At 42.5% G+C, this 14364-nt stretch overlaps 1 protein-coding gene across 4 annotated transcripts in view; it reads right to left on the minus strand.

Annotated features, from left to right (window-relative positions):
• Window positions 1–14364, minus strand: part of LOC126336969 (hemocyte protein-glutamine gamma-glutamyltransferase-like) — a 159614-nt gene that overhangs the window by 45989 nt on the left and 99261 nt on the right. For all 4 annotated transcript variants that reach the window (XM_050001181.1, XM_050001180.1, XM_050001182.1 and 1 more), the window contains one exon: window positions 6028–6205. In XM_050001181.1, coding sequence (XP_049857138.1) covers window positions 6028–6205 — 178 coding nt within the window. The remainder of the gene's footprint in view (window positions 1–6027; window positions 6206–14364) is intronic.

The following is a 14364-nucleotide window of genomic DNA, read 5'->3' on the forward strand; positions in this document are numbered from 1 at the left end:
AGTCTGTAAGCAGGGCGATGAAACATACTGTCTAGCCAATACTGGCATTTAAATGGCTGTGAGTTCTGATAAAGTCGCGTCATTTAATTCTTCAGGTGAAGAGAGACACAGCCCTGTCTATTGCCTAGTATGAGTCACTTACAAGGGACACTAACAGTAAACACGAAGAAGTGCTGTTATAACAGATGACACAGGACACCAAAAGAGATGTTAAAGAGGAGGTCGTAAGACGCTTGGTGCGAGAATGTTTGATGTGCGAGCTCTAAAAACTACAGAGGTTAACTCATGAGAAGGAGATCGAAAATTCCTGTCAAATGCAGAAGAAAGGGCAAATTGATGGCTGGAAGACACTGGGAGTCTCTACAATAGAAAATAGATTTGCCACTCAGTGACAGAAAGGACAAGATTGATACGGAAGAAATAAGCTGACCAGAAATGTGATCAGTATGACGTCGCCACTGCTGTGGAGCTTAAGGCAATAAACTTACTTCGCATCGGTAACGTCTCTACACATTTCTGCTGTTTAAATTGCTTAGATAGAGCATTCAAGTTTTATTAATGTAGCCGACTCCTGTCATAGATATTAAAACATTTTCGAATGGAAAAAGTAGGGAAACAACAAACGACTTACTTCTGTTGTGACTGTGTTACTACATGAGCGCAAAAATGGTCGAAAACGTGCCATTCCTGTACTTGGAAGAATAAAATGACTTTTATTTAATAGAAGCGACTGTTCTTGTTGAATTCTCATCAAATTATTACCTTTATTGAAGGGAATTTTCAGTTGCCTCAAATTTTCAGAGGACTTTTACCACACAGTCATCACAAGGACAGATGTTTTTTGAATGTCAATTTTAGAGATCTTAAATCTGAAGGGACGAGCTAAACTGTGTCGTTTGAATACAGCGCCTCGGAATTTCATGAACTAGAAAAATGCTCACCTGCTACCTAAAATCATGAAACAGAAGATTTTCGGCAAAATTATTCGGTAGATGACTTTCTGTCAGAAGAAGACTCGTTGTCACGCTGCCAAAGAAGGTTAGGACCGATAAATATGGAAAAGTATCAGTGATTTGTTTGAATACCATAACACTTTAATAGGCATGGGCTTATTTGAGGTGGTATGCCTTTCTAAATTTTGTACCGATTCAGCCAATTAGAGAAGGAATTTCATTACATCCGATCTTCTGAATCATTGTGCGATATAGCCTTTTTCCTATAAATGTGTTCTGAATCTCATTAAGCCATGGAAAAAGTGTAATAGACTGGCTACGGAAAAATAAGATAATACTGCATCTTCCTTACAGATTATAACAGTGTGTCGCACCGAGATTCACATTCGGAACCTTGCTTGTCACAGATCATGTTCTTAAATACTGAGCACCTGAGTACCACCCTCGACCATGCTTCGCAGCTTCACTTTCACCAGTACCTTTTCTCCTACCTTCTAAATCCTACAGAAGATCTGCAGAGGAGTTTACTTGCAAATCTACACCGTCCAGAAGTCGGGTGACCAGAAGACAATCTATGTTGCATACAAAAATTCTCTTGTGTGTATAAAACTTTTCAACCAAGAGCTATTAATTTCTGATCTACGATCGTACAGTAATATCTGCGAAAGGCAATTTGCATACTAGTCTTCTTTTATACACGGCTTTGCGTAACAAAGTGGTTCCGTTCCAATATGAACTACTGCGTAGTAGGAAACTTTTATTTCAGAGTACTGCACTAGTGATTCCAAAACTTGTTGAACATCAGAGAAACATTAAAAGTAGGAAACCTAAACGTCATGTCGAAAGTACAGCTTTGTGACTTGCTCAATGATTCTAATGAGAGACGCACGTTCACTTCGAAACTACAATTCGACAGTAATGACCTGTGAACGGATGGACGTTCGTAATTGAAATCATTAACCCGTAACTGACATGCAAGGTCTTGTGGACCGTCACCATTTTCCTATCGCTTCCCTTTTATAAACATTCGATCCACAGAACTGATTCACCAACTTCTTAGGGATGGACTGACATTCGTGTTCACTGTGAAGAAGAGTAGGCCAGAAATCCCTACTAACTTTCTTCTTCAAAGTGGAGGGCCGGAGAAGACAGCTGTTTTCAGGTTAAAGGAAGAGATGTTACTGCTCTCTTTTGTTCCGAAGACGAAGAAACTTGTAATCCTGATCTCTAATGTGCATCATTCTGAGATCCTCGATCCAGAGACGCAAAACAGAGATTATTTCTTTCCATAACGTAAAAAAAGGCGGCGTGGGTTCCGTGTATCAAATTGTGCAACTTACAGCGTAAGCGAGAAGACTAGGACATGGCTTGCAGCATTTTTTTATGATAGATTTTGGCTGCAGAGTAAACACTTATCGCCTATGCAGATCTTTCAAGAAGGCTCCAGGCGTAATACGTCTTGATGTCATTAGCAAAGACACTAACATATCCCCTTACGACACGCCTACTGCAAATAGTCTCGCAAGGGAACTCACTTTTTCAATCATGCACATACAGCACATACCACATGAAGAACTTCCACAGCTTCACGCTCTTGACGAGACATTTGGTAAAAGAATAATCTGTAACTTTTGCCCTCTGGAACTCAAAAGGAAGAAATCCTTAACAACAGTATGGACGTGCAATTTGTCTTGGATATGCACGAAAAACCATGTAAAATTTGGCTTGAAACGAAAAAATAAGTGGGGTTTTCTTCAGACTTCAATCTGAAGTTCAAAGTACACGTTTTCTCTGAAGACGTATTATTTTTATCTCGATAGTAAATGCTTTAAAATGGTTTTCAGCAGCGAAGGCTCAGATTTATTTCACGCAAACTCCCAAGGTGTGACAGATCGCAGCATGTTAGTTATGAAAGAAATATTAGACATATTAGTTGAGGGTTCATGAGCGCAGAGAAAAATTGATGCCGGGTGTAACATGATGACTTCAAGCACAAGAGAACGTGCGTCGCTTCGTGAGGTGAGGCAACCGGCATGACACGTGTGACCCACAGCCTTGTGTAGATTTTATGACAGGAAGTTCATTAACATAAGTAAAAGGCACATAGAGTTTGGCAGCCGTCCAAAGCCCATAACCAAAGCTACGTCGACAGGAAGCGTTACTAAGAAATTCACAAGAGTCGTGACGTGCCTTGTTGAGTCAGACGTCAACTAAGGCAAGATATTTTGGGCGGCTGAATGGACGTACATACTTTTCGACAGTCTCCTCGCGCCAGTTTCTGAGACACATAAGGCCTATCACTGACGTTTTTCGAGAAATATTCCTTTGTAAGAGTTTGACATCTCGAACTGGACGATGTTGAGGATGGAAACTGGCTGCAGCGTTGTTTAAGGAACCTTAAACCGCACTGATTACAGGTTAGTTAGCGAGAAACGCAGGCAACCTAATTCTGGTTGGTTAGATGGAAAGTACAATCGCTGAGTGATTACAAGGAAATTCAGAACGATTAAGACAATAATTCTACATCGTGTAGTAACATCTTAAATGGGAATACGTGCGTACTGAAAAAAAAACATGGTATTCAACGTGGATAGGTTTAAAAACTGAGTAGTGACACTGACATAGGATGAAATGAGACGAAATTCTGACCGCAAAACTTTATGGCAAAATGCTAGATGTATCAAGAATCACACATGGGCCTGTTCCTTTTACGACTGACTATCACTCAGCACATCCGTTGCTTTGCAAATCGGAAGCAATCTGCACAAAGTTTTGTGTGGATGAGAGTTTTCTAAAATAGACACAGTCAATTTTGTTGTCGTTGTTGTTGCTACTGTTGTCGTCGCCGTTGTCTTGAGTCCGCAGCCTGGTTCCACGCAGCCCTCCACGCTAGTCTACCCTATTCAAGTCTCTTAATCTCCGCAACGCCACTGCAACCTACATCCATCTGAACCTGCTTACTGTGTTCATCCTGTGGTATCCCTCTATAAAACTTACGCCTCATACTTCTCTCCACTAACAAACTAACTAACTATTCGTTGGTGCTTCAGGAAACATACACTGTCAATTGATACTGCCTTTTTACCAAGTTGTGCCATAAATCTCTTTTCTCCCATATTCGATTCACTACCTCTTCATTAGTTAACACATATTCCCATTTAATAACTCACATTCTTCTGTATGGCCACATTTCAAAAGCTTATATCCTTATGTAGCCTGAGCTGTTTATCGTCCAAGTTTCACTCTAGTACAAGAGTACTCTCCAGACAAACACCTTCAGAAAAGACTTATTACTGCTTAAATTTCTCTTTTTCAGAAGCGCTTTTGATGCTATAGCCTGTCTGAATTTCATATTCTCACCACTTCTGCCATCATCAGTTATTTTGCTGTTCAGTTAGCAACATTCGTCTAACTACATTTACTAATGCAATTCTCTCAGCATCACCTTATATAATTCTACTAAAATCAAGTTCAAATTCATGTCACCTACTAAGATGCAAGATCCTTTGGTGATGTAGTAAATGTAAGCTCCTAACTATAACCAAAAGATACGTCCATTTATGTCACACATTTTGATGCTTGGAAACTTATTCATCAAAACCTACAGGGAGCTTCACTTTGGTCTAGAATCATTAAATCTGGCAGGGTGCAGGGTTTCACAGTACAAGTAAAGCAAATAATCTGAAAATTGTTCATTTGTAATTATTTCACATGAAAAATATTTTTTTTGTCATTTGTAATACGACTGTGTGTCATTTATGTCACACATTTTGATACTAGCATACTCACTCATCAAAATCTGTAGGGTATTTTCCGTTCAGCTAGAATCATGAAATTTGTCAGTCAGCAAGCTTTCACAGCATAAGTAAAGAAGAAACCCGAGAATTGTTATTTTGTAATTATATCACACAAAAATATTTCTTTTGTTATCTGCATGCATACTTAAAATTAAAACAGTCTCGAAAGTCTTGGAATTCCTGGGCTGATAACTTGCCATTTTCGATGTCGATGACAGGGAAAAATCGTCGAGATTCTCGATTCCTGGAATGGATAGACTGTCTATTCATTCCACTCACACCTGGTCAATTTTTTTGTCTAATGTTCACCGAATGAATATTGCAGTTTCTTCTAAATGAATCACTATTGCCAACAATATATCTCGTATTGGAGTATATGTACAGGAACGACAAAGAATTCCGAGACACCTGAACAACAGCCTGACACCGAAGATCTACCTCACCACTCCTTTATGGGCTAAGAATCTTCTTGGTGAGTGCGTGGAGCTACACCGAAATGTGATATCATAGGAGATAATTATGGCACAATCAGCTGAACAGCTTATACATCCAAGTTGCTGACAAGAATAATATACAGAAGAATGGAGAAGAAAATTGGGGATGTGTTAGATGACGATCAGTTTGACTTTAGGGAAACGAAAGGCACCAGAGTGGAATTTCTGAATTTGCGGTTGATAACTGAAGCAACCCTTCCGTGAACCATGGACCTTGCCGTTGGTGGGGATGCTTGCGTGCCTGAGCGATGCAGACAGCCGTACTGTAGGTGCAACTGGAACGGAGGGGTATCTGTTGAGAGGCCAGACACACTTGTGGTTTCTGAAGAGGGGCAGCAGCCTTTCAGTAGTTGCAGGGCAACAGTCTGGATGATTGACTGATCTGGCCTTGTAACACTAACCAAAACTGCCTTGCTGTACTGGTACTGTGAACGGCTGAAAGCAAGGGGAAACTACAGCCGAAATAGCGTGTACGAAGTATTGTACTAAAGAGAAGTAATATTTTGTCGAATATTTTATGTATTAAAGTCTCAGTCACTTATTGGAGCATATCAAAGAACTCCTCGTTAAGTCAGGGAGTGTATTTTCGTACGGCGCAACGCGTGAGGATTAAGAAGAGACAAAGGCACAAAATGCACTAATACACAATGAGTGAACGTGTCGTGAGTACGTCAACCTGCACTGCCACCCGGCAGCCAATCAGGAGGCGGAGCTGCAGCCGTCCTGACGCGATCCGCACGCGCAGCCGCCGGCAGCCGGCAGAGAGCGCCACCTGCCACTCACCTGTGACGGTGGCGGCGGAGAAGACCCAGCACTGGCCGTAGCGCACGGGCCGGCCGCCAGAGCGCAGGTACTGCTCCAGGATGGCGACGCTGCCCGTCCAAGCGTGCGGCGCCGTGCCCTCCGCGTACGGCCCGCGCCACCGGCCCCACAGCAGCCCGCGGTCATCGTTGCTGTTCACCTGGCACAACACAACACCGCACCACTCTCTCCTCAGTACCTCTCAACTTTCGTGTCTACAATAGTCAGGGCCACACGTTATAATCCCAATTAAAACCACTTGATATAAGAGAAAAAACTGCCAACCCCACATATAATGTAACCATAAACAGCAGTAGTTCCAATATCTTACATCCCTCTGCAAGCGTGCCTCAAGGCTCTGTCATTCCTCCATTTCTCCTTATCCTCTACACTGCCGAATTCCTAAACCACATTTCTTGTTCATCTCTTCTGGTATACTGACGACACCGCCATCCTACTAGTATACCTAACCCTCCTGAAATTTCAGCATTCTTTCAGCTCCATCTCAATCATTTTCCTGCTGCAACCAGTATCTTCTTAATAGCAGCCCTACCAATATTCAGGCAATAATTTTTGGACGAACCACCTACACTTCCGTCCCTATGATTTCTACCTCCTCTTTTATAATTACCGCTACCCAGTCAACTAACAACTAAAATACCTCGAACTAACCCTCGATCGTAAACGCAAAAATCGCATCTACAAACCACATAACTAAAAAACACTCAACAACTAGTGTTGCAGTCTTCACGCCTAACACTGATTTGATGCAGTTCTCCACCAAAGTTTATCCTGTTGAGGTCTCTGCGTCTATCTGTAACTGTTGCAAACTATATCTATTTTAACCAGCTTATTGTAGCCAAGTCTTGGTCTCTAGTCACCGCTTTTGCCCCCACACTTTCCTCCAGTACCAAATTAACTATTTCTTGATGCCTTAGGATACATTTCATCAATCTATCCCTTCTTTTCGCCAAGTCGTGCCATAAGGATCTTTACGCTGTGCCACAATTCATATTATAAGTTGTACAGTCTGCCGATTTAAACTACTACATTATTCTACTGCACCTCATTTAAAAAGCTTCTAATCTTCTATTGCCTCATTGCTTCGTCTATTTGTCATCCGTATACTATTACACTCAAACCAAAAGGAAAAAAATCCTTTCTTGCTCGCAGCAGACTAACACTGTTAAAATTATTAACTTTTGCAAGACGAGGATTCCATCCCTCCACACCTACAAAGCATTAATCTGACCAATCCTCTCTTCTGCCACAGCCGCCAGGTTCACATTACCCCCAAAATTGTAACAGTGTCTCCAAATCATTGAACACCTGCAATCCGCCTTGTCTTCTGTATACGTTTACAGTAATCCTACTCCCCTTCTCCCGTCTCACATACTAAAACCATAGCCAGTCCTCCATTTCCCACAAAGCTGACACTATTAAACCTGTCGTTTCAACTCTGATCATTCCAAAAGCTTGGTACACGCTCATCCTCCCAACCCTCCCACTACACTACCAAGATTTCCAAATAGATCGAAAATGGAATGACCAAATAAATGGAGAAACCACTGTAAAATTACTTTGACTTATACGAATATCTATATTAGCCATTTCCAACGGCCTTGACGCAGTAGTAACACCGGTTCCCGTCAGATTACCGACAAGATGCGCTAGCTAGCATTTGAATGGGTGACCATCCGGTCTACCGAGCGCTGTTGGCAAGCCGGGTGCACTCCGCCCTTGTGAGGGAAACCGAGGAGCTACTTCATCGACAAGTAGCGGCTCCGGTCTCGTAAATTGGCATACGGACGGGAGAGCGATGAGCCGACCACACACACCTCCGTGTCCACATCCAGTGACGCCTGTGGACTGAGGATGACATGGCGGCCGGTCAGTAGCATTGGGCCTTCATAGCTGTTCGGGCGGAGTTTACACTACTCGCCATTAAAATTGCTACACAACGAAGATGACGTGCTACAGACGCAAATTTAACCGACAGGAAAGAGATGCTGTGATATGCAAGTGATTAGCTATTCAGAGCATTCACACAAGGTTGGCGCCGGTGGTGACATCTACAACGTGCTGACATGAGGAAAGTTTCCAACCGATTTCTCATACGCAAACAGCAGTTGACCGGCGTTGCCTGGTGAAACGTTGTTGTGATGCCTCGTGTAAGGAGGAGAAATGCGTACCATCACATTCCCGACTTTGATAAAGTCAGATTGCAGCTTATTGCGATTGCGGTTTATCGTATCGCGACATTGCTGCTCACATTGGTCGAGATCCAATGACTGTTAGCAGAATATGGAATCGGTGGGTTCAGAAGGGTAATGCGGAACGCCGTGCTTGATCCCAACGGCCTCGTATCACTAGCAGTCGAGATGACAGAGATCTTATCCGCATAGCTGTAACTGACCGTGCAGCCACGTCTCGATCCTGAGTCAGCAGATGGAAACGTTTGCAAGACAATAATCATCTGCACGAACAGTTTGACGAGATTTGCAGCAGCATGGACTAGCAGCTGGGAGACCATGGCTGCGGTTACCTTTGACGCTGCATCACAGACAGGAGCGCCTGTACTCGACGAGGAACTTGGGCGCACGAATGGCAAAACGTCATTTTTTCGGATGAATCCAGGTTCTGTTTACAGCATCATGTTGGTCATATCCGTGTTTGGCGACATCGCGGTGAACGCACATTGGAAGCGCGTACTCGTCATCCCCATACTGGCGTATCACCCGGCGTGATGGTATGGGGTGCCATTGGTTACACGTCTCGGTCACCTCTTGTTCGCACTGACGGCACTTTGAACAGTGGACGTTACATTTCAGATGTGTTACGACCCGTGGCTCTACCCTTGAATCGATCCCTGCGAAACCCTACATTTCAGCAGGATAATGCACGACCGCATGTTGCAGTTCCTGTACAGGCCTTTCTGGATACAGAAAATGCTCGACTGCTGCCCTGGGCAACACATTCTCCAGATATCTCACCAACTGAAAAGGCCTGGTCAATGGTGGCCGAACAACTGGCTCGTCACAATACGCCAGTCACTGCTCTTGATGAACTGTGGTTTCGTGTTGAAGCTGTATGGGGAGTTGTACCTGTACACGCCATCCAAGCTCTGTTTGACTCAATGCCCAGACGTATCAAGGCCGTTATTACGGCGAGAGGTGGTTGTTCTGGGTACTTATTTCTCAGGATCTATGCACCCAAATTGCGTGAAAATGTAATCACATGTCAGCTCTAGTATAATATATTTGTCCAATGAATATCCGTTTATCATCTGCATTTCTTCTTGGCATAGCAATTTTAATGGAGTGTAGTGTAGTCATTTCATACAACATTACACTGATTGACGAAAGTCATGGGATAGCTTCTAATATCGTGTCGGATCGCCTTTTGCCCGGCGTAGTGCAGGAACTCGACGTGGCATGGACTCAACAAGTTGTTGGAGGTCCACAGCAGAGATACTGAGCTATGCTGCCTTTATAATCGTCCATAATTGCGGAAGCGTTGCCGGTACATCATATGTCCCGTAAGTGTTCGATAGGATACATGTCAGGCTATCTCGGTGACTATATCGTTCGCTTGAACTGTCCAGAATGTTCTTCAAACCAATCGCGAACAATTGTGGCGCGGTGAGGTGACATCATTGTTTGGGAACATGAAGTTCTTGAATGGCTGCAAATGGTCTCCCAGCTGTACACCTAGATGCCGACTCCCAATCCGTTATCCCATGACCTTCGTGACCTCAAAGAATTATTGTTCCTCACATCATAACTCTCCCATAGTGTCCTATCTTTCCCACAATCCGCCTTCCAATTGGTCTCTGCATACCTCTTTTCACCCTCGTACCTACGTTGTTTTCGGGCGAGGCCCTTCTATTAGCTGGAATCCACTCTACCATCTAATACCATATGTTCTTATCCGAACTGCATGCATGCACACACCATCTCAGTGGCTTTGGCTCGGCTGTGCCCATTACACCAGCGCCCAGGTTCATTCTCTTAAGAATAGCTTAGTTTTTAATTTTATCCCGCAGCGCTAACCTTCAGCAGCGCCACCCAAATTCCCTTCTTCGGTGACAATAAGTTCCATTTTATTCTTTCATTTATTCCTCATGTTTCTGCTCCCTACGTTGCTATACTTTCTACAATAGTTTTAAATATCCTAATCTTCGTTTCTGACATAATGAGTGTGCTCCATAAAAACCCATTTATTTGTCTGGTTGCTTGTCTTCTTGATTTGACTTTTACTGGGCTGATTTTTGTTAATAATGTCTCTCAAATATTTTTAAGGCTCCACAGACTTTACTATCCCAAAATCTAACGTCAGATATTGACCCACTCCTCCAGGTGGCCAAATATTCTGTTTTCACTTAATTAATGGATAAACCTCGTTTCTGGTATGCGAACTTTTCTAATTATGTCATTTTCATCCTCTGAAAAATTTCTCTGTCATCATCAGAACACAAAATGATTAGTTTACCATCATTTTTTGACACACTCATACTACGGCATGAACGTTTTCATAACGTTTAAGCAGAATTCAGCTATATTTTAAGTACTGGAGGAACCATCGTGCAGCCTTGGCGTAACCGTTTGGTCACGAAAACCACTCCAGATATTTTTGACTTAGTTTGATTCTCCGAGTTGTGCCATGATATAAAGTTCTGAAAACGAGAAAATATAAGTGACTCACGCCACTTTATAACATTGGAGTCCACAATTTACAGAAGGGAATGTCATCTTAAGCTTTCTTAGGATCAACGAAAACCATACGGTCTCTAAATTCCTGTCCAGTGTTTTTCTTCCCCACGAGCTGTTTCAGGCAAAACCTATGATTTTACTTCATTCATCTAAATCTTTTGTTTAATAATAAACACAATAACATGGAATAGATCTTACACTACGATTAGCTATACATTACAAAAGAAGAGGGCACCCATTATCACAAAGCTCTCAATAATAGAAAGGAATCATAGCGTGTAGGCTTTCACGGCCGGCATCGTCAGTAGTTAAAACTTCCGGGCTGAGAGGCCGTGGTCGAACAGTAGAACTTCTTCTCCCTGACGTTTCGTTGCCAGCTGCGGACAACATCTTCCGAGACGAGTCTACGACTGGCTACCAAGCCGCGGAGGTCCTGTATATATAGAGCGGGTAGAGGGCACCACCACTCGTCACGTGATGTCAACAGTAAAACTATCTCTGACTGGCGTCATTACTCTCGATCGAAGGTAATCGATTGTCACATCTTTGATGCAAGGTTGATCGCCATATTTTATCTAACTTCAAACCTTCTTCTTTCTTGTTAAAATTATTGTGGTGTTTAAAAATCTCTATCGCCTCTCTATACATACGTGCATGATAATGCGATGTCTTAGCTAGCACGCTTGTCTCGCTAAATTTTATCTCATGGTCTCCGTCTTCGAAAACATGTTCTGCTACAGCTGACTTATCCGTGTGTCCCAATCGGCAGTTCCTCTTGTGTTCAGTCAGGCGAGTATTGATACTTCTTTTAGTTGTTCCAATGTAAACTTTCCCACAACTACACGGAATTTTGTAAACACCCGGAGTAGCTAAAGGGTGTCGTGCATCCTTCGCCGATCTTAAACATTCACTAATCTTCTTAGTTGGTCTGTAGATTGTTTCAATTCTAAACTTGGCTAGCACTTTTCCGATACGGTCCGTAATATTATGGATGTAAGGAAGAAAAACTTTCGCTGCTGAAGGTTGTTGTTTTTGCATGTTTTCGGACATTTTCTTTCTAGGGTGGAGTGCACGATCTATCTCCTTATCAGTATATCCATTTTTCCGAAAAAACTCTGGCTTACATATCTGACATATTTCCCACTGATATAGTAGCCTTGTTCCGGCACTGCCTATCTACGACTTATTTCCAGTATAATAATGAGTTCTATGAACAAATTGATGGAGTGGCTATGGGTAGCCCCCTAAGTCCAGTTGCTGCTAATATTTTTATGGAATTTTTTGAGCAACAGGCACTTCAGTCAGCCAGAAAAAGTCCTTTGAAGTGGTATCGGTATGTGGACGATACTTTTGTGATATGGAATCACGGAGAAGAGCAACTGAACGAATTTCTGAAGCATTTGAACAGCATTAATTCAAAAATTCAATTTACCATGGAGACAGAGAGTAATGGACAGATTAATTTTCTGGACGTTTCAGTAATTAAACGAGCAGATGGTACTCTTGGTCACAAAGTATACAGAAAAGATACGCATACCGACCGTTATCTTCATAAGAGTTCAAATCATCATCCCAGGCAGAAGAGAGGTGTCATCAAAACACTGGTGGACAGGGCCAATACAATTTGTGAGCCAGCGTATTTACAAGAGGAACTAAATCATTTGCGGACAGTTTTTGTTCATAGAACTCATTATTATACTGGAAATAAGTCGTAGATAGGCAGTGCCGGAACAAGGCTACTATATCAGTGGGAAATATGTCAGATATGTAAGCCAGAGTTTTGTCGGAAAAATGGATATACTGATAAGGAGATAGATCGTGCACTCCACCCTAGAAAGAAAATGTCCGAAAACATGCAAAAACAACAACCTTCAGCAGCGAAAGTTTTTCTTCCTTACATCCATAATATTACGGACCGTATCGGAAAAGTGCTAGCCAAGTTTAGAATTGAAACAATCTACAGACCAACTAAGAAGAGTAGTGAATGTTTAAGATCGGCGAAGGATGCACGACACCCTTTAGCTACTCCTGGTGTTTACAAAATTCCGTGTAGTTGTGGGAAAGTTTACATTGGAACAACTAAAAGAAGTATCAATACTCGCCTGACTGAACACAAGAGGAACTGCCGATTGGGACACACGGATAAGTCAGCTGTAGCAGAACATGTTTTCGAAGACGGAGACCATGAGATAAAATTTAGCGAGACAAGCGTGCTAGCTAAGACATCGCATTATCATGCACGTATGTATAGAGAGGCGATAGAGATTTTTAAACACCACAATAATTTTAACAAGAAAGAAGAAGGTTTGAAGTTAGATAAAATATGGCGATCAACCTTGCATCAAAGATGTGACAATCGATTACCTTCGATCGAGAGTAATGACGCCAGTCAGAGATAGTTTTACTGTTGACATCACGTGACGAGTGGTGGTGCCCTCTACCCGCTCTATATATACAGGACCTCCGCGGCTTGGTAGCCAGTCGTAGACTCGCCTCGGAAGATGTTGTCCGCAGCTGGCAACGAAACGTCAGGGAGAAGAAGTTCTACTGTTTGACCACGGCCTCTCAGCCCGGAAGTTTTAACTACTGAATAGAAAGGAAGTTTAATAAAAACTGGGCCTCTAGTAATATTATGTAAAGCATATGTTTGGCATTCGAATGAGAATAAGGTTAGCGTATAGGGACAAATGAGTATTTTTGAATATTTACAAAAGCTGAAAGGCATTAATAAAAGCGGACGCTCAAGAAAACGAAAGAGAGATTAAAAGGAGATAAACCTGAGCCGTAGTTTATCGTTTTAACAGCGTAAATTCTGTGATGCAGAAGCAACAAGACGTGTGAACGTTAAGTGCAAAAAGGGAGTAAAAATGCTGTGCCTAGAGGCTACAGTGGGAAGATTCATAGGTGATATTGCCCTACTAGCTGAAAAAAGGTAAGAGCCTTAAAAGGGTTAAATGGAATACACTGGCTGTTTATAAGACAACTACGAAAATGTATGAAGAAACTATCACAAAAGTTCTGTACAACAGTGCAAATAACAATCATCTAAACAACTAAATTGTGTGTGTGACAGCAGAAAAAGCGAAAGAGTTTGGAGATCGAACAAGCAACGAGACTGAAGCCAGGCAGAAATGAGAAGCAGAGTGGCACAACGACGAATATTTTCTTCCAGCAGTGGGCACTGTTGCATTGTAACCGCTCGTGGAAACTGCACGACCCAAATGGGTGTTTCCTTTGTCACAGAAAACTCAAGCTGCACATGCAACTTGCGGAACTGATTGACGGAGCAACCCTGTCCCTATTAGAAAGCAAATCAGTAAAAATAACTATGCAGCAGCATACAGTGCTCATCATCGCTAGCAGACATACGATCGCTAAGAGAAGTGCGGCGCTGAGAGGACAAGTCGTTGCGGCTGGACAGATATGTGAAACTTCCTCTTCCGTTATATCATGAAGAGCTCGAGTTTCATGAGATCTGACATTTATGATTCTCAGCTGTCCGCTGTCGTCACACTTGCAGTAATATACTGGTTGTCTCAGCAGTCCGCGTGATAATCTTGTGAACGAATGCGATGGCCGTAATGCTATGGACACTTGCATGCCAAGA

Source organism: Schistocerca gregaria, chromosome 2 (assembly GCF_023897955.1).
Source record: "Schistocerca gregaria isolate iqSchGreg1 chromosome 2, iqSchGreg1.2, whole genome shotgun sequence".
NCBI lineage: Eukaryota > Metazoa > Arthropoda > Insecta > Orthoptera > Acrididae > Schistocerca > Schistocerca gregaria.